We start from the raw sequence: 21,426 nt of genomic DNA on the forward strand, positions 1-21,426 counted from the left end.
TGGCGGATCCTTAGCATCCCCCGCATAATATGCTCTTCTTTCGTTATATTTAACGTCGTAGGAAACGTTTGGAAGCCACTAAATACACTATAATATATAAAAATCACAAACTTACGAGGCGATGAAAGTCAATTGTGGAAAGCACACGCACCGCAACGCGACAAGCGAGTTCTTTTGAACGCACACAACTGCCAAAATTTGTGACAGTACGGTTAAATGTTTCACACATTCGAATAATTTACTCACACTAACATCGTGACAGTGAAAGTTTTGCCATAGATAATATTATATTATATTCTACACAGTAGACAGACTATACAAAATACAGATAACAAAATGAACTTAAATTAACATTCTTTCAAATTTAATTTTATTTAGATTAAAAATAATAATCACTTTAGGTAATCACATGTACTTAAATATTATTCGTAATAAAAACAAAAACATTCTTAATTTTTTAATTATTATTTATTAGTGAATATAATTGTATTGGCAAATTCATGATTTATTTAGTGCGAATTATTTTGATTGAATTCGAGTCATTAAGAAATTTATTCCTTAATGTATTTTAATACCATTTTTTTTCTTGTGTTTAATGATTTTTTTTCAGTTTAAACATTTTTTAAAAATAATTTTGCATCATCTAAGGGTTTTACTAATTATTTAATTTATTATTATTATTTATTAATATATTAATTATTTTCCTAAAACAAAGACCATCTTATTGGTCGAAAAGAGTTACCTACAGAGTATTTTATAATATACATTCCAAATAAGTAGTATCGTTCAATTTAATTTTGTAATATGATGATTCAAATGTACGTACTTACTGCATTTAAACAAAATCCTCTCATAACATAAGAGAAAAGCCAAATAAACAACACTTGGCAACAAAATTGATGCGATATCATAGGTCGCAAAAATTGCACTGTGAACGTCCATGAAACTGTTATCGAAATTTAGTATTGTTGTTGATATAAGTAATAAAGTGGAATAGTGTTATATTATAATTAAAGATATCAGTCAGAACTGTTAGTAGTGCACAATATAGCCGATCTATTAGTAAATCGGATAGCATACGTACCTCTAAGATTTGTTTAAACTTATTCCTATTTCGTTTGGAATAGGCTATAGTTTCTTAGCTTCATGAGTTGTTCCTTAATTTTTACGCCAGAGTTATAAAATAATAGCAAAGTTTTTCGCTCATTCTTAGTAATAAGCTAGTTTTTATATTCATCATCAAGTTTGAATTATAATTCGATTTTTTTGTAGAGTAGTTTAGTAGAAATAAGAAAAAGTCGATTCTGAAAATAGTGTATATTTTAATAATTATAATTCTTAATAAGTAAATACCATGTCAGTGTTATCAAAGCATTTTTAATGCGAAATATTTTCCAATTTTTAATTGGATTTACCTTGTTTTGTAATTTCGGAAATTGTTGAATAAATTTAGTCAAAATATAAATTATGTGATTAGACTACAAATTTAAACCAATTTATATAAAAAAGTAAACAATGAAAAATAATGCAAGTATATAAGAGTGTGTTGTTATCTAAAGTGATAAGAAAGAAAAAAATTAAAGTTTACATTTTATACATGCCCAATTACATTAATACATAAAATACACATGAAAGACGAGGAACGAAATGCTCGACAAATATATTTGTAAAACTTTTAATTAAAAACTAGTACATCGTTAGACAATGAAAGTAAAAGTCACTTGTATAAAATACATAGAGTTGTCAGTTTTAAGTTTCATTTGATAAAATAAAAGTAAATGAGCTTAGGTTTATAAATTATTTTTTACATAAACATTTCTAGCATAACGATGTGAATTTTTAAATGATATTCGCATTTAAATTATATGCAACCGCATTTCTTATACTATGGTAATCGAAAGCTGTAATTTGCTCATATACCCAGTAACACTATGCAAGTCAAGCCAAAATCAGAGTCGAGTGACAAAACAACTGTTACATAAGACTTGGTGAACTTTAAGTCCATTTAAGTACAATTTGAAAGTATAAACGGGTAGTGAGTCCCTGATCAACAGAAAAAGGTACACGAGAAGGAAGCTTAATTTGAAATAGGACTCCTGTAATTGTTACAATGATTATTGTTGTGCTCCAGGAGCTCCAACCTTGCTCCAGGAGCCACGTGTGAGGCAGAGAAACAACACATTTCATAAATAAAATATTGTTCAATTCGGTGTGACCAGAATATCTTCATTAAAATACTTCGAAATGCGGGTGATGTAACAGAGTTGTAGTGTAGATGAGTTATTTCAAAATTACTCTACTTAGCAAAACGTTCTGTGTCTTAGAAGGCTTTCGCTGTCGCGTGTCCCCCTTTTTCTATTGGTCTGAGTAGTAAATACGTTTTATTATCTTTTTGGACGTTTTGACTGTCTTTCAGCATCTATTAAAATGGAGTGAGTCTACAATCTCATATTTAATTAAGTACAATTTGAGATTCAAGTAGTCATTGCTTAACATCATATCTTTATAAAAATAAGTATATAGTGCCATAAATATATGGTTGATAAAAAGTAGGCGTTACGGCGGGCGGCCAGCGCGAACCATTCATGATCACTTATATGAAATAAATCAATCTTTCCTCCCAAGATACAAGAAAAAATATCCAAATCTGCGAGAAAATTCACAAGCCCGGCTGGCAACAGTGGAGACCATGACTGTCAAGGGAACTATTCCAAGTATCATGAATCTCCACAGCCGAGGCCGCCGGCTCCGCTCGGTGCGCGCCGTAAGCCGTCGTATATACAAAATTATATCTAACTCAATCTATATACACGATTGGTCCGCTTTTCTCAATGTACATTTTTACAAAAAGTATATTATTAAAAAAACTTAACACTATAGTACAGAAAAACTCACAGCTGTCCGACAACAGCTTTAAGTACAAATAAGAACCACGATCCGTTGCGAAATGCAATCCTTGTGCGGGACGGCGGCGGGACGGCGACGGGACGCGGCGGGGCGCGGCGGGACGCGGCGGGGCGCGCGGGGCGCGGCGGGACGCGGCCGGCGCCCGGCGGATTGCGGGGACTAACGCCGCCGTCACATGCCCGACTCGGCGATGCCCTCGTCGTCTGAAACACACGGCAGCTGTACTCCGGCGCGCACGTGCGGCGCGCACGGGGTTAGTGCGGAAACGTGAGTGAGGGCTCGGTTAGTGGGGGTTAGTGGCGCCGACGTATGCAAGAGAAACGACTACAGATCAAACGAGACGGCATGCTAGCTCACTCTTTCGCTTTAGCGTCACGACAGTCCGCGTCGTGTCGCTAGCGGCCACCTGTCGCGAGAGACGAGACACATTAGTCGGTCTCGACGGCCGGCACGGCGAGGGCGGCGGACGCGCCGGAGACTTACCTTCGAAGGCGGCGTTGTGGTGGTGGTTGTTGGGCGGCGGCGGCGCCAGGTCCGCGCCCTCCAGCGCCGCCACCACGCACTGGTGGATGCAGATGTACTGCTGCTCCGTCTGCACCATCCACACGCGCTCGCGCCGCATGGCGTGCACCATGCCGAAGATGTCCAGGCACTCGGCGTGCGCGTCCAGCTGCTGCAGCGCGCGGTCCAGCGTGATGAAGGTGCCCGAGCGGCCCACGCCGGCGCTGCAGTGCACGATGACGGGCCGCGTGTCGGGCGGGCAGCGCTCGCGGAAGGCGCGCACGAAGCGGGCCAGCGCCGTGGGCGGGTCGGGCACGCCGAAGTCGGGCCACGTGGTGAAGTGGAAGTGGCGCAGCACGCGCTGCTCGGCGCCGCGGCACACGGCCAGCTCCGTCACGGTCCAGTCGGGGTAGCGGCTCTCGTTGAGCGCCGTCACGGCGATGTCGCCGTAGTACACGGGCCGCGTGTCGTAGGGCCAGTAGCGGTCGCACTTCTCGCGCCCCTTCTCCACGCAGCGCGTCAGCATCACGATGGAGCGCGAGCCCGACTCCCAGCACATGCGCCAGAAGTCGTCGCGCGTGCAGTGCAGCGGGCCCTGCGTCACGATGAACTCGCGCGGGGAGTTGTGGCCGGGCACGTAGTTGGCGTTGATGTAGTCGGAGCCCTCCTCGTCGTCCACCGGCTGCAGCTTGTAGCGCGAGTGGTCGTACGGCAGGATGTTGGTGAAGCGGTTCTTGGGCCGGTTGCAGGGCAGGTCGGCCGCCGTGCACGGCTGCTCGCGGCCGACGTGCTTCAGCTCCTCGAACTCCTCGCTGAACCTGCGGGCGACGGGGCGGTCAGGTCGGGGCGGTAGACGCGGCGAGGGGGCCGGGGCGGGGCGCACCTGAAGTCGGAGTCGGCCGACATGAGGCGGTAGTGGTCCACGAAGTCGGCGACGCGCACGGGGCGCGCGGCGGGCTGCGGCGCGGGCGCGGCGGGCGCGGCGCGCGCGCGGCGGCGGCGCAGCAGCAGCGCGCCCGCCAGCAGCGCCGCCGCCAGCGCGCCGCACACCGCGCCGCCCGCGATCCAGCCCGTGTTGTCGGCCTCTGCCCGGGAGACACTGAGATGAGATCTGCTCGATAGCACCGAATGCTATGCCGTTACTTTACTCGTTTCGTTATTTTTAGACGTTGATTTATTTTGTGCTACGTTTTGAAACGAATTCGATCGACTCTTCGCCGAGCGCTCTCGTCGCGGAACTCGAATCGTCGACGTCCTAGGAATGTCGGTAGTACGATTCCGAGAAGCGGACGAGTACGAATTTTATACAGACAAGTGCAGAACTTTGCTCACCGGTACGGAAAAAAGAACACTATACGTATAAAAACATCGTTACGTTTTTTATATATCCTTTTAACGAGACGATGGAATACCGGGTAGAGTGCGGTAGAAGCGGGTGGGGTACCGGGTCCGCCACATACGCGTAAGTAACGAGGAAACCAATAGATACCCTCATGTCTGAACTTCACTGTGTAGTTTGCCATAGTTCAAAACGGTCGTAGTCGGTACGAGGATTTCATTATCAGATAGTATCCAAGAAATGATTCCGGCTCGCAACGAAATAGACGACCCGACGAATCGCTCGGCGGCGGACACGCGACTGGCGTAAGTTCGATAACAGCTATCAGCACTTGCGACTGGGAGCCGATATCGATCACTTATCGAAACGAACGATCGAGTAATTAAAGCTATGCTCTTTCACGACGAGGCGACACTCACAGAGTGTGTAGTGTGATTTTAAGATAAGGCAGATATTACAGCTTGTATGTTTTTAATACGAGTGACGTTTTATAAATTCAATAAACGGTTTTAAACAAAGAGACGAGGACATCTGCGGAAATTCCGACCCGGATACTTTACCGGGCTGATAGAAAACTACTACATTAATTGTTGAGCCGCGGAAACATAAAGGTACATTAAATTTTTTTGGAAAAAAATAAAAAAATAAATGTGAATTAAGAAAAAGTCTGCAAAACGCTGATCAGATTAAATAGTTACTTCGTCGGTGTAAGTCAAGAAAACAATGTATTTTTAAAATTTGTCTATATAATATTCGTATTTACGGTAGGAGCAGTCGCGGCGGCGTCGCGGGCGAACCTGACATAACTGAACTCAATCACATCACACAGCCGACTGCAGGCCGCTCGCGGAGCCAAAACAATTTCGGACATCGATAACATTTAAGCATGCTTTTTTACTGCTACTACTAAGTATATCACATATCTTTAGTCTGTATGATACTGGATGTGTCATAGGTGTCTGAATCACATCGATTACGAAGAGTCTGGCTACCGAAACACGTTAAAAACCTACCTGCCTATTTGTCTTTTGGTAAGTAAACAGACATCCCGTTATTAATGAAATAATAACTGCAATCACTCGGTTTCGAAGTGGGACGAACTGCTAGCTCAGTCCATATTACATGAACTATCCTATATCAACAGATAATCGATTAGAACGAATGAATAAGAAACGTCGTTATCTCGAAAATGTTACAGAATATCTGCGACGGGGACGTCAGATGAATCAGGCAACCGAGTAGCGGACGCCACTGACCGGTGTACACGACGGTGTAGGCCGTGTCCGTGAACTTGTCGGGCGCCGTGAAGGCGCGCAGCTTCACGTAGTAGCGCGAGCCGGGCTTCAGCGGCCCGTTGCAGTACGAGCGGCCGCCGCCCTCGCAGCGCTCCGAGCCGATCGTGAACTCCTCCACGGCCGACGAGTGGAACGGGTAGTAGGGCTCCGTGACCTGGTAGGGCGGCCACACGGGCAGCCGGTGCACGTCGCGCCACGACGGCAGGCGCGCCGGCGTGTCCGCGCGCGGCTCCTCGGCCAGCACCAGCGTGTAGGCCGTGACGTTGCCGTTGGCCGGCGAGAAGTAGTCGGCGCCGAACGACACGGCCACCGTGGTGGACGAGCGCCGCACCTCGGCCGGCAGCGCCGTGGGCCGCGGCGGCGCCGCGATGGCCATGCGCTGCCGCACGCGCGCCGCCGCGCCCTCGCCCGCGCCGTTGGCGGCGCGCAGCCACAGCTCGTAGTCGCCGCCCGCCGCCAGCCCCGCCACGCGGCCCGCGCGCGCCTCGGGCCCGAAGTCCACCCAGCGCGCCGCGCCCGCCTCGCCCCCCGCCCCCGCCGGCGCCACGTAGATGCGGAAGCGCGACAGCACGCCGTGCGCGTCGCGCGCCGGCAGCGCCCACTCGAAGGCCAGCTCGGTGGGCGTGGCGTCGATGAGCTGGAAGCGCGACGGCGCGGCGGGCGGCGCCTCCAGCGTGCGGAAGCTGCCGGAGCGCGCCCGCGAGCGCGTGAGGATGGTGGCCGGCGTGCCCGCCTGCACGACGACCGTGAACACGTACAGCGTGTACGGCCGCAGCTCGGTCAGCGTGAGCGCCAGCCGGTCGGTGGTGCGCGTCTCGAGGCGGTCCTCGTCCACCAGGTACTGCACCTCGAAGTCCGTGAAGTCCCCGGCGGGCCGCGCCCAGGCGAGCGAGATCTCCCGCGCGCCCACCGCGGTCGCGTTGAGCTCCGTGATGGGCCGCGGGTCTGCGGACGGACGGCGGCGTTAGGTCGGGCCGTCAGGCCGGGCCGGGCACGGACGGAGCCGCGGGAGTGGGATAGTTACAGAGTCGCGCCTGGCGCTGCACGGGGTGCGAGGTGACGTTGTGCGAGACGGTCCACATGGTGAGGTTGTACAGGCGGCCCGGCGTGAGCGAGCGGAAGGCGACCTGCTGCTGCCCCGCGGCGTCGTCGGCGGCGTCAGGGGGGGTGGCGGGGCGCTCCTGCCAGCGTGCGGGCGCCGCCCCCCCCTCGAGCCGGAAGCGGTAGGCGTCGAACTTGCTGGCGGAGGAGGGCGTGGGCGTGTAGAGCACCTGCGAGCGCCGCCGGGAACACACGACCGATCAGTAGCGAAGATTGCGTCTTCGTGACGCGAAAACTTAAGACACTTATTTTTGGATAATTCTTTGGTAACGGAGAGTTATATTATGCTTGTGATATTGCTTAATATAAATTAAACTTTAGTGCTACTAGTAGGACTACTTGTATCTGAGCACAGAGAAGCTTGAATATGAACACAAACAAACGATTATACCATTTAGTGTAGAAATATCTGATGATTAACTAAGTCATCATATACCTCGTCTAAGCAGTTGCTCTCATCTAAATGATACAAATGACAACTGATAGGAACAAGAATAAAACAAGTGTTATATCATTTGTTTTTATTTACAATGTAATCACATCGTGTGTCTGACGCTAACGGGGTCAAGTTCCGTTTTACTATTTCTAACTTTCTTAGCGAGACAAAGCCGACAAACATAACATGTAAAGTAATATTATAATGAGCTTGCACTGTAAGCGGTAGATATAACGATACTAGTCCAGACATTATAGACAAAAAACAGGCCGACAAATGCAAATTAGTCGAGAAGGCTGATTTTGGATATGTTATAGGAGATCGACAACTTTTAGTTAAAAATGCTTAAATAGAAATTGTAGACCTCTTGTTATATAATATACATTTTTTCAGATTAGAGCGGTGTAATAAAATAGGCTATTTGACAATGCGAAGAATAAAGTGCCAATAATTGTAATCAGTATATATTATGAGTTTAAAAATGGTTATTTAGTAACGAAAGTTGAAAATAATAATTAATTTATTCTAAAATCCATAAATAAAAAGGTATTATTTTAAACGTTTGTCACGTGACACAAAACGCTTCTGATTGGTCGGGTTTTTGATGACGTCACTTGCTTGTTAACCTCGTTTGACAGTATTTGGATTATATGTGCTACAGATTACGATACAGGCAAGTGACGTCATCGACCCTATTGCAGCGCCATATTGTTAAACTTGCGTTTTCGCGCGCTATTTAAATATGGAATTTTTAATTTGATATTTATCAGTAAATATGTACTAGAATTTAAAAAAAAAAAACAACTTTTACTGGGTTCCGTTACCTCTACTACATAATATAAAATGGGTTTTAAAAACCAGTCAAATAGCCTATTGGTGATATTCATATTTCAATAGTAACGCGTTCGGTTCCTCGCTAGGAATATTGTTTTTAATTTTGATCAAAATCGGATCCGAGACTTGTTTAAATATTTTTTGCTGTTCCTTGTAGTTTCGGATTTAGCCATCGCCGCCCAGTGACGAGTTGACGTGTTTGGACTCGGGTCGAGAGTTACATTGACGGGCACGTAACGACACGCCATTAAGTCTAATTAATAATTAATCGCCGTCTACAAGTTTTATATTCAACACTAAATAATAATGATTTGAAAAAAAAAACTACATATTTTGTTTTAATTGTTTCGGTGAGATTATTTTCTCATATGTTTGTAGCGAGTCACCGGCTCCTCTTCCTGTATATGCATTTTACGATATAGTTTGTTATTTCCCTGCTCTTTACTGAACCTCGGGTTTTCCTAGAACAAATCGAGTCATAGTAGAAGAGGGATCTCGGCGTACTAATTTTTCACAATTGCGATCGACGAGACTGTGAAGTTCGCTCAGTTGAATGTTTATTTTTCAACGTGAATGAAATCGAATCAACCCTCGCAATGACGTTGCGATAGATTTAGACGGAGGTACGGGACAGTCGAGTGGGGACCAGATAGGGAGCGGGTCGAAGGGCGAACGGAAGCGGTCTGTATCGTAACGTACCAGGATGGCCGGCAGCGTGTCGTTGTCGTCGCCGTCACCGGACTCGTTCACGATCGTCATCTCGGACTGGATCAGAGGCCCTGCTCGCACAGAAACGACGGCAGTTAGAGATCGAAAACCCGAGGAGGCGAACGAACGTGAGCAGAGCGTACGCACGTGTGCGCGTGTGCATCGTGAAGATGTCGCTGGCCAGCTCGTGCGAGTGCGCCGCGATGGACACGGAGTACCCGCGGCCCGGCGCCAGCTCGCCCAGCAGCGCGCGCACCGTGCGCGCCCCGCCCTCCGCGCTCACGTTGCGAGCGCCGCCCGCCGCGCCCGCCGCGCCCGCCGCGCCGCCCGCCTGCTCGCTGGCCCACCAGCGCACCTCGTACCACTCCACGCGCCCCGCCGGCCGCGGCCACTCCAGCGTCACGTTGCGCGTGTCGGCCAGCTGCGCCACGTTGGACACCGGGTTGGGACCTGCGGGACGGGCGCGTCAGAGGCGGCTCGGGCTCGGGCTCGGGCTCGGGCTCGGGCTCGCTCGCGGGGCCGCCTACTCACGGACGGTGTGCTCGGCGCTCAGCGGCTGCCCGCTGTCCACGGTCTCGCCGGCGGCGTCCTCGCTGGCGGTGTCCAGCTGGATCTCGTAGCGCTCGCCGTGCGTCATGTTGGCGATCTGCCGACAGAGCGAGCGTCAGCGAGCTGGGCGGCAGGGGGGGGGGGTGATGTCGGGGTCGTCGCGGGCGTCGCGCGCACCTCGGCGACGTCGGCGCCGGGCGGCAGCGGGTCGAGGCGGCGCCAGGCGGCGGCGGCGGTGCGGTAGCGCAGCACGAAGGCGCCCACGAGGCCCGCGCGCGGCCCGCGCCAGTGCACGGCCACGGAGTTGGACGTGGCGCGCTCCACGGACAGCCACTCGGCGGGCAGCGGACGGACTGGCTTCAGCACGGTGTGCCGCTCGCTGCGCAGGCCGTGGCTGATGGCGACCAGCTGGATCTCGTAGACGGCGCCCGGGTGGAGGTCCTCGAGCGTCGCGTTCGTGTCGGCGGTCACGAGCTGCGGGGAGAGGGAGCGGTGAGAGCCGGCGGGGGGCGGGCGCGGCGGCCCGGGGGAGGATTGGGGGTCTAGGCGTACCGTGGCGTAGGGCGCGTCTCCGTCGCGGCGGCGGTAGCGCAGCTCGTAGCGGTCCTGGCGCGAGTTGACGTCGGAGCTCCAGGCGAGCAGCAGGGCGCGCTGCTCCGCGGTGGCGGAGCGCAGGGCGGGGGCCAGGGGCCTCGTGGCGGCCTGGAACACGCTCTCGTTGGACTCCACCCCGCGCGACACGGCCGCCACGGTGACGGTGTAGTTGCGGCCCGGCAGCAGCGCCTCCAGCGTCACGTTGGTGTTCGTGGTGGTCAGCGTGTTGCTGTCGTCTCGCGAGGGGCCCGTCTCGTGGTACGACACCTGCGACACAGAGACGACGGTACAGTTCCCGCGAAGGTCAGCTCCCGATGGTGAAATGCCAATGTCGCCGCATGTAATGAGCGAACGTCACTCCACTGAGCGCATTGTCATAAGCCGGTCGCGGACGGTCCCCTCACCTTGTACTCGTCCTGGGTGCTACCGTCGGCCGGCTTCCACCAGAGGAACACGCCGCCTCCCTCCTCCGTCTCCACGGAGCGGCCCTGCAGGTCGCGCACCGGCAGCGGCTCTGCAACGAGAGGGCGGGCGTGAGGGCGGCGCGGGGCGCGGCGGGGCGCGGCGGGGCGCGGGCGGGCACTCACTGAGCGTGAGGTCGGCCGTGGCGGGCCACGACGTGACCTTGCCGGACATGGTCTTGACGGTGACGGTGTAGTGCGCGCCGGGCTCCAGCCCGTCGAAGGCGCAGGCGGGCGGCTCCTCGCGCGCGCGCAGCTGCGGCGGCAGGCGGCGCCCCGCCGCGCCCGCGCCGGCCGACACGGACACCTGGTACTTCTCGAACTCGCTGAGCTCGGCGGGCGGCAGCCACGTGACGCGGAAGGCGGTCTCGGCCAGCGAGCGCGCGGGCACGCTGACGTTGCGCGGGCGCAGCGGCACGGTGCGGTACTGCGCCGTGGTGGGCGCCGACAGCTGGTCGTCCGACACGGTCTGCACGGAGATGTCGTAGGCGCGCCCGGGCACGAGGCCCTTGAAGGCGGCCTGCGCGGGGCCCGGCGGCTCACCCTCTTTCTCCACGTACAGCTCCGACTCGCGCGCGTCCTTCGGCTCGATCGACACCTGCGGCGCGAAACGCACGTGAGTGGGGCGGGAGGGGGCGGCGGGGCCCCCGGGGCGGCCGGCCGACCGCTCGTACCTTGTAGTGCGTGTAGGCGCCGGGCGGGTAGGGCGGCTGCCAGAGCACCAGCAGCGTCGTCTCGTTGCGGAACCAGACTATGAACTTGCCCGGGGTGTTCGGTTCTGAAACGTTACGAGTTCACGTTATTTTTTTTGTTGTATCTTCATCCCGGATTGGTCTCTACGAGTGCGGAAGTAATATAAAAAGTGAGTATTTTATGCACGACAACATTTGAGTGTTTGGTCTTTTAAGAAAGGCTCATGTTTTTATAAAATGTTAAATTGATTTCGCTTAAAATTCGAACACAGCCGACACTAAAAGGGCTGACTTTGTATACATCTGACTCCCCGAGATACGGGGACGCATACTCGCACATTCAAATTAATTATTTTGTAATTTACAAAGCACTCATTTGTATAAATAATTTGTGACGACGATAATATTACCAGTTGCACAGTGATTAAGTACAGAACACACACTAAGACGCTACGAGTACATGACAACAACATAAGCCGGTATTGGAAACGGACAGCAAAATAATAGAAATGAAACAATGGACAGTTCGTCAAGAGAACCGACAGCGACACGCGCTCGCCGTCGGCGCCGAAGGCTCTGCCGCTTGCGACGGTGCTATTGAATTAAATATGTCGAGGGAGCCGTATTTTATGTTTCTAAGTGTAAGCACAAACTGATTTCACTTCAATTAATTCCAGTATAAAATATTGGTGTTCTATTTTCAGATATAAAATCGTACAATTAAAAAAAAAATAATATTAAAAAAATTGTGACAAAATGATTGTGTTCGTTGCTAAACTGTTCGAGTCAGTTACTCTCTCGTGGGGTAATTTAAGCGGTTTAACAACAGGGTCCCAGGAATCGTTCAAATTGCTTCTATAGCCAAATAAAAAAAGTGTTGGAACATTTGTGGGCAAATCGTTAATCTACAATGAGTGTGTTCATGGAAAAAAAACTTGGGAAAGAAACGATCGCCTCTTTCTCCAAAATATTGAAAATTATTGAAATTTATCACGAGCAATATGTTTATCTCGAGCGAATAGTTCCTGTCGCCGGTGTGGCGACGGCGACGGCGACGGTATTCATTTTGAACATAACTTATTGTGTAGTACTCGTTAATTAAATAGATGAATATTATTATAAGTTGCTATAACAACGGCATACGAAATATCTCATCTGTTATTTGATGATGACAACCTTGTACCTGTAGTCACGCTGACTCACTCGCCTTTCAGTCTAGAACACAACGACACAAAGTTTTGCTGCTTGGCGGTAGAATATACTATGAGAGACCTTAAATCTATTAAATAATAGATGATATCCTGTCTGTACATGACAGCCTCATAGTGATATCAAAGGGAAAATACAACCTACATTGAGAATAGTTAAAGTTTATGTTATTTAACGTTATCGGGCCGCGACATAGCGTGGCAACCACTTGTGATTTGTCAGTGTACATTTCATCTTTGTCGTCATCAAATAACAATTGAGAGGATATTTTTCTTATGCCGTATCTTAATCTAATAGATAAGTCGTGGAACTAAAGCATGAGCGATCCATGAGCGGCGGCCTGAATGTGAACGGAAGCGGGTAGCGGGACAGATGCAATATTCGCACACGACATGGCTCATTCCAAACAATAAGATAGCGACGAAACATCATGCAACAAACGAAAATAGCAATAAATAATCTCGTGCCGCAAACAAAACGGAAACCGGTCCGGAGCGCTCTCGCGCGCCCACCGCGGCCCCCGGGGCCCCCGGGGCACCGGACTCGGCCAAGCTACGCTACGTGCGGCGGGAACGGTTAGTTTGTACCAGCGCTGGCGAAGTTCCGTGCCCGGCGCTACGGACCCGGGGCTCCGGCGGGGCTCCGCTGCTGGCCGGGAAGGGGGCCCATATTAGTATCCGTAACATGATTACATCTTACACGTTATATATGTATGTTAATACTATATGTGCCGGCGATGTTTCGCCGTCTCGTATATATTATGACTCGGGATAGCTAAACGAGCAATATTAGTGTCAAAACATATGTTAGTTTCTGTGTTTTTGTCTCGTGACTAATCAGATTTTCAAACGTGATGTTACTAACGAAACGAAATGTTACTCGCTCAAACGCTCAGTCGAAAACGAGGAAAATACGTCCGACGCACTCGCCGAGAATCTCGACGACCTTCGCTCGCTGATGTCATTCGCGGAAAATCCCAATACTTAAATCGGAGCGACCTCGAAGGCTTCCCCTCCGGACTCACTGGTGGTGAAGTTGAAGGAGGTGTAGGCGGCGCTCTCCTTGTCGTGCAGCAGCGTGAAGGCGTGCAGCTGGTAGGTGGCGCCGGGCGACAGGTCGCGCAGCACGTGCGACCAGTTGCCGGCGCCCTCCACCGAGATGTTGCGCGCGCCGCCCTCCGCGCGCTCCGACAGCGGCAGCACCTTGAAGCGGAAGCCCGAGTAGTCGCCGTGCGCGGGCGGCGCCCACGAGATGGCGGCCTGCTTGTTGCGGCCCAGCGTCACCGTCAGGTTGGTGGGCGGCTCCGGCGCTGCAACGGGCGCGCGTGAGGCGGATTCGAACAGAATACTATAATATAATTATAACAAGCATTCGATCCCTCGTCGTGCGTGCATGCGTACGGGACGGAGGAACAGATAGAGCGAAAGGAAGAGAGCAAGAACCGGTTATGATGGTTTGGTTCCACGTGAGCAGGTCCGCGAAGGTCGCGTTGGAGTAGTACAGCATGAAGTGGTACTTGGTGCCGGGCAGGCCCTGGAAATTGATGGTGGAGGCGCGCGCGGGCACGGTGTAGTTGGGCGCGGGCGAGCCCTGCGGCGGCCGGTAGTCCAGCCGGTAGTGCGCGCCCTCCGCGCCCGCCGCGCCCCAGCCCGGGATCTCGATCACGAGGTCGGCCGCGTCGCCGCGCGCGCTCCACAGCGCCTGCGCGCCGATACATGCGTATTCATCACTTCGATCGTTCATAAATGGTCATTTATAAGGATACATAATAAAAAGGCAGTATTATCTATCCATATCATATATATTATATATTATCATATATGTGTATGTTTCCCGAAGTTTGTCACAAAGCAGTATGAGTATCTACCTGCGGGATATTTCTACCAAATATAAGTTGTTAATTAAATATGTTTGCAACATACAGAAAATGTCAATAACATAATTCAAGCAAAGCACATAAAACTACACAGAATATGCTTAAACAATTTTCACTGATTCCTTCAAATACCAATTTTTCAGTAAATATATTCTGTAACAATTGCTATATGTATAATCAACTGCACCTGGTAGATATAGTAATAGTTCTCCAGTCGTTTGATATTTGACTGATTTATATGTAAAGATGAATGCTTATTTGGTATTGTGTACTGCTGCAAATAAAGTATAGAGCCATCTATACTTATATTTATACAAATCATCATAACAACATAGTGACATATTGATTTATATTCTAAAATATTATGTTAGTTATCTGACATAGAGAAATAACATATCATAGAACCTATGTTCTAGGAATATTCAAAGCAGTTGGGATTTCTCCATAAATTTATTATGAAATATGGCTTTGTTTTTTTGTTCTTTTATTAGTATCTCGAATGAGCCTTATAAAGATGCATCTTGCTCTCAGTATCTTAAGATTAATATGTTTATAATAATTCAAAATACATACTTTTGAATTGCATGCATTATTTTAGTTCATTGGCAGTAGATTCAAGTTATGCTAAGCTTACTGAGAATTTCATATTTAATTGTCTAAGTACTTTAATTAAAGCTGTTTTTAAAGAAATAGTATTTTAATGATCCAATAGAAATGTAATTTAATAAACATTGTCTAATTAAATGTTTTATAGTTTTTTGTGATTTCCTGTCGATAAAGACTTTGTTACAATCAGTCATCCATGCAAGTGAAATCGCATCTATAAGCCTATTATAGCTTCATATGAGACATAAGAAAAATAAACAATCAAACAATATTTCCACTATTACTTATGACCATTATCATACCCAGCATAGACATTATTTAAGATTTAATAAGTGTACTTTTAATAGACATATCTATCAAATATTAAATTATTTGTTTAATTAATTAAATATACTCAGTAAATTTGTTCAATGTTTTGAATAATTAATTATTCAAAACATTGAACAAATTTACTGAGTTAATTTTATTTGATTTTTTTATGATTGGGCTATAAAAAAGGGCTTAAACTAAAATAATGCTACTAATATTAAAAGGTTTAATGGATTTTTTAGTTTGTGAATGAATGCGTATAATTATATTAATCGAAAGTTATTCGTACTATATATCGAAGTACGTAAACAGGTTCCTAAACAATAACGAGTTTAAGATGAAGATGGAACTACTATATACAAAATAAATAGTGACATGGCTCACAATAACTACGAAGAGCGCAAATGTCAGGGTAGCTGGGGCGCTCATATGTCCAGCCTTCGCTTGCACAATCGACCTCTTCCACATCATTGAAGGCGACTCTCTGATTTCATATGACACTTTCTCCTCCAGGCAATCACTATTTTCGTCCCGTGGAAGCATGATTTGTTTACTACGTCGTGTAGAATCGACATATCAATGTTTTAAATCATAATTGTAAAACACTTTTATAATGAAAACCTTTATAAAAAAATAACAAAATATTGTCATAACTCATATGCCAGGCTAATAAATTGACATTTCAAATTAGTACCAAAGACAAAGAATATTTATGATTGCCTTTTGCCAACTCTCATGATATTTTATTTCTAAGCATGTAAAACTTAAAACTCGTAACTATAACTTCATAGGAACATATTTTTTTACTATAGTATAGAATAGCAATTTAGTTAGCATGAAATAGGTTAAAAGTCACTATAATTTAGAAACTTTAAGTGTATAATATTACATTTAAAGCCACCTTTGAAATAATAATATGACGATGAAGATACAAAGAAAGTAAAGTTATTATTTGTGTATTGTGTATGAGTTGTGTCATCGTAGATTATGTTGTACACTGAGCCGTAGAGTATATAAATTTTATTTATTTAATTCAATTCTTAGTTTAATGGCTTTTAGTTGCGCTGACAGGTCACAGATTATATCGCCAATGTAGATGATAACTGATCGATGACGTTGACACAACTGTCATTGTCATCAACATGGCGAAAGCTAACGGAGACAGGTGACAGTGACAGGACAGCACGACAAAGAGAAGTGAAGTGTGAATTCCGATTTGCGAATCAGAACAGTCGTTCTCGTTATGACATTTACAATGTATCAAAATGAAAAGTTTTTAAAGTTAGTTAAATGTTAAAAACTTTTAAGGAAAGTGTATAAAGTGTAAAAATGAATTACAAAATCTTATTCTTTTGTTTATTAGTAGGAGTTCTTTTGATTAAGGATATTAATTGTAAGTTTTCACTAGTTCTTTGACACGGATATGTTTTCAAGGTAAAGTGAGAGTTTAAATGGCTTGAAAATGAAACTTCCTATTCGCTTAACTCACATTACCTTTATATGAAGTGATTATTTGTGTATCGTATATAAGCTGAATCACCATAGATTATGTTATTTATCGTAAATAAAACGATCGATTATAGTTTAATGAATATATACTTCTTAAGAATAAATTGTTATATATTTTATATATTACTAATTTATATTAAACTTGATACTTAAATAAGCTTTATATTATTTCAGGTTTACATAAACGTTGTATGAAATGTAGGTCAAGGGGCGAGTTAGGCACCTGTGGAGATCCTTTTCCATTTAATGCTACGGAGCCAGAGGTGGAAGAAGGCATTCATGTAGTTGCCTGTCCTTCAGGGTGGTGTGGAAAAATGATAGAAGGGACTACTGGAGCCTTTCGAACTGATGGTGGGTACTATAAAACAATGTAATGGAATGTACCACAGTTATGGCGAAAAAATTAATGACAACAAAATAAAAAGGTCATGAATTACTAATTAAGAGTAGAGCATCTTTAGTATATTCCTCCTCTATTTGCAAAAATAGAGGAGGAAAAGATACTCTACTCTACTTTTTTTTTTAGGTTGTTAATAAAAAAAATATTTGAAATAAGAGTTTACAAAATAATTTGTAATATGTATATTTATGTTCTACCAATTCCTCTTCTGATATTATTATACTCCAAGCAAACTTTTGATAAAAGTGTATTCCATAAATTCCATAATTATTAATTTCATGAAGGAAGACTGACAGACTTCATGGCCTTTATTTTTTCTGTAGAGTAGAGAAGCAAAATGATATTTAGCCATCTTTTTTATGTCAGTTCAATATCAATATTTCATTTACATGAGTATAAACCTATTACAAATAATATAAGCAATTAAATATATAATGTACATAAAACAACTATAGTACTATAATACTATTTTATTACAATGAATCACTGCTCGGTTTCTCAGTAAAACTGAGCATTATTAATTATAGAGTACACAAAAATTAGTACAGTACACAAACTTTAAATGAAACATTACAATCATAATTACAGATTTTATTTTATTCTTTCATTGACACTATTGTTTTCAGGCGACACATTAGCATACACATTTTGTAATAGATCTAGCATTTTCTTTGTGAAGGAGTTGTACTGCTTCTAGTGACCTGTCCTTTGATTTTTGACCAGATTAGCTCAATGGCCTTGTACTGACAGTGATTGAATGGGAAAATTCTGAGGACGATAGTATTAGCTGCCATTTCATTGATTGTATACCGTTGTGCTTCTCTGTTTTTAATGTTTCGTCTGCATTAATCGAGCATCTGACAAAAATCCTTTTCTAGTTTTTGACAACATATGAGTCCCATTACTCATGATTCTTTTGTCTTTTGTTCTAAAAATCAACTTTGAACAATAGCAACAAAGTAAGATTCGACCGCCGATAAAGACACTATTTCGTAGGGATTCCACTAGTTATTTAAACTTGGAATCTGTTTTTTTTTCGGTAATAGTCGTATATAGCGCGACGATGACGAATAATAGCAGCAGCGTCAAAACTGTCAACTATTGTCACTTTACGGGACTGACGTTATTTCTTATGGCCGCTACATAAGACAAAACACGCAAGTAGTAAGTACGATATATCGTAACGATTCGATTTTGCTCAGTAATATCGAATGGCTTTATTTTCTCTTCACGCTACCGAAAATGCGTCGATTTTCTTCCGTCGAATCTATATCGAAACTAGACCGCAAAATTGAATGGATTACTTCGTTTATTCACGGTGTGTCCACTTCGATCTTCTTCCGTCATATTACTATTTGTGCGTGATATGTGCGCATACAGCAAATCCTTTCCTAAATTGATCGACAGGTTGACGTTGCACACGCTAATTTAACTGGAATCGACAACTATTTATCGAATAGAAAATGCAAATGCCTACGATCAACTGTGCAAACGAAATAATCCGCAACGATATTTCATACACATGTTCATTAAAACTGCTCAAACGGACTGCACAGATAAAAGCAAATTGACGCAATATCATTGGTCTTGAGCTTGATTAACCTATCATATTCACTATGGGCGAATTATATATATTGCGAAAAAATGGCGTTATGAACGTCGACGAAACTGTTATCGGGATTTTGGAAGTAAAATTAAAGTGGAAATAAGTGGTTAAGTCGTAGTAGAGCACAAGATAGCTGAGTTGTTAGCAAATTGCATGAAATACGTAAATCTAAAGTTTGTTTATCTTTTTTCCTACTTTCATTGGAATAGGCTATAGTATGTATGTTGTAGCGCTATTCGTTACGATTACTTCAATTTATAATAATGTTAAAAATAAAAAATAATCTTAAATCATAAAAATCACAAAGACACTCCAATTACCACATTTTTAGAACTGTTTAATATTACATTATTTGATTCAATAATGATAGTAATTGTAATGATATTAACTGTTAAGTAGATTAGACAATTATTTTAAAGAAATATATTTAATATAACTGATTTAGGTAAGAACCTAGAACAAAACAGAAATCAATTTAATACTTACCTGAGAAAAGTTAAGCCCGTAGAAGAATTTATTGTTACAGAATATTTTTTACAGTATCTAATAATGAAATTGGACATTTTTGTAAAAACAATAGTTTTTATTAGTATTTGTTAAAATACATTTATTTTTTATCTTTTTTGCTTTAAGTATATTCGTTAATCTATGTCGGCATATCGGTTGTACTGCTCTCTCTTAGATAAATGTAGTAAAGCGTAAGCGAAATGGCATATAAAGATGAAGAAAATACGAATTAAATTATTTACTAACCTTAGATAATTGTTAAATCATATAAACAAAGGGCGCTTGTAAATATTAATGCCTTTTAATGACTCACTAAAAAAAATGTTCGTGCTTACTAAGAATACAAATTAATTGCGGCTTTCAATAACTGTCCGCTCCTATTGGTCGCTCGCATTCAACTATATGAGATGTGGTCAATTGACTAACTTAGTACGCAAAATCTCAGCACTGAAAACTGCGAGTGCGTCGAAAAATATAGTGGCCAATCTTTGGGCAATCAGTTCACGCACACTAGTAAAGTAGTATGACGTTTGGCGATTGTGAAGCGTACCTGTCACACAAGATAATTGTTTGTGTTGTTCTAGGTTAAGGATTTACAAAGAAATTGCTACTACTATGCTAGTCTTCAAAATTTAATTGAGTTTGATTCCTCAACCGTTACCACTCAAACTCTTTCGTGTATTCTCCATCCTAGGTGACATTGGCGAAATAATCTATGCCCTGTCGGCACAACTAAAAGCCCATAAACTAAGAATTGAAAGTTGGCTGGGTCGTTTTAGAGCTCTATCTCTATCTGAATATACAAATAATCGATGCTGTCAACTGCTGTAACTTTAGGGAACTGACGTTTTTTCTTATGTGAAGTTTTAAGGTCTCTTTAGATTACTAGATACATATTGCTCACGTAACTGTATTATGGAAATCATGGCCCAAGTATTATTAGCAGTAAACATGTTTTAAAATATTTATTCTAGAGATCTAGTTCTTTTATGACGCTTGTATGCTGACGAATATTTTATCCCTTTGATTTAATCGAAATAAGAGTTATTTTAATGAGTTTATAACTACAGATTACGGTGCGGCGACCCAGCGAATGTGTCTTCAGAGATCCCCCAGTGACGACGAAGAGAGATGTGCCTACACGATGTGGAATCATAGGAAAGTATACATGTGTTTTTGTAACGGTGACCTCTGCAATTCGGCGTTTAAAATATCGACACCACCACTTTTTCTGTATACTATTTTAGTCATTGTCAAGGTTTTGTTTTAAATTTCATGCTATGATATAAAAAGATTCCGCCGTGTCTTTGTAATCCACGGAAGATCCGCTTACCGTGTACTTAATAGGCTATTTGACTGGTTTTTAAAATCCATTTTATATTATTAAGTAGAGGTTAAAGAACCCTGTAAAAGTTGTTTTTTTTTTATTCTAGTACATATTTGCTGAAAAATTTCAAATTAAAAATACCATATTTAAATAGCGCGCGAAAATGCTACTTTGACAATATGGCGCTGTAATGTGGTCGGTGACGTCACTTGCCTGTATTATAATCTGTGGCACATATAATCCACATACAGTAGTCAAACGACTTCAAACGAGGTTATCAAGCAAGTAAAGTCACCAATAACCCGGCCAATCAGAAGCGTTTTGTGTCACGTGACAAACGTTTAAAAAAATGCATTTTTATTTATGGATTTTTGAATAAATTAATTATTATTTTCTACTTTAGTTAATAAATAACCATTTTTAAACTCAATATAAACTGATTCCAATAATTGACACTTTATTTTTCGCATTCTCAAATAGCCTATTATTAAAGACTCGTCAGAAATGTGATTTGTCGAGTCCTCTCCTACATCACATTTCTGACTTGAGTGGAGGTGATAATCTTGCAAGATCACAATCATGTTTGTTCTCCCCTCGCTGTCATTGTGTCATTAAAATCTTGTTATGTGTCTCAGAAACCTCGTGGCATTTTGAATCGGT

The 21,426-nt window shown here is 44.7% G+C and overlaps 2 protein-coding genes across 8 annotated transcripts; one reads left to right on the forward strand and one right to left on the reverse strand.

The window, feature by feature from the left end:
* Positions 1 to 1,508: 1,508 nt before the first annotated feature.
* Positions 1,509 to 16,086, reverse strand: LOC125077542 (tyrosine-protein phosphatase 10D-like). 7 transcript variants are annotated; one of them, XM_047689453.1, is made up of 16 exons: positions 15,802 to 16,086; positions 14,069 to 14,327; positions 13,651 to 13,935; positions 11,400 to 11,503; positions 10,852 to 11,323; positions 10,669 to 10,778; positions 10,223 to 10,531; positions 9,848 to 10,144; positions 9,653 to 9,767; positions 9,269 to 9,571; positions 9,113 to 9,192; positions 7,067 to 7,313; positions 6,004 to 6,987; positions 4,292 to 4,493; positions 3,391 to 4,226; positions 2,955 to 3,110 (listed from the first exon to the last, which is right to left on the reverse strand). In XM_047689453.1, the coding sequence occupies exons 1-16, from the start codon at positions 15,958 to 15,960 to the stop codon at positions 3,079 to 3,081; spliced, it is 4,794 nt and encodes a 1,597-aa protein (XP_047545409.1). In that variant the 5' UTR covers positions 15,961 to 16,086; the 3' UTR covers positions 2,955 to 3,078. The 7 variants fall into 7 exon arrangements, with proteins under 7 accessions (XP_047545415.1, XP_047545409.1, XP_047545408.1 ...); XM_047689459.1 differs by lacking the exons at positions 2,955 to 3,110; positions 4,292 to 4,493 and adding an exon at positions 1,509 to 2,443 and having other exon boundaries at positions 4,052 to 4,175; positions 6,030 to 6,987; XM_047689452.1 differs by having other exon boundaries at positions 9,848 to 10,531.
* Positions 16,087 to 16,634: 548 nt separating this feature from the next.
* Positions 16,635 to 20,895, forward strand: LOC125077544. Its single transcript, XM_047689461.1, has 3 exons — positions 16,635 to 16,810; positions 17,101 to 17,277; positions 20,510 to 20,895. The coding sequence occupies exons 1-3, from the start codon at positions 16,747 to 16,749 to the stop codon at positions 20,707 to 20,709; spliced, it is 441 nt and encodes a 146-aa protein (XP_047545417.1). The 5' UTR covers positions 16,635 to 16,746; the 3' UTR covers positions 20,710 to 20,895.
* The last annotated feature ends 531 nt before the right edge of the window (positions 20,896 to 21,426 follow it).

The sequence above is a fragment of the Vanessa atalanta genome, chromosome 4 (assembly GCF_905147765.1).
Source record: "Vanessa atalanta chromosome 4, ilVanAtal1.2, whole genome shotgun sequence".
In the NCBI taxonomy this organism is placed as follows: domain Eukaryota; kingdom Metazoa; phylum Arthropoda; class Insecta; order Lepidoptera; family Nymphalidae; genus Vanessa; species Vanessa atalanta.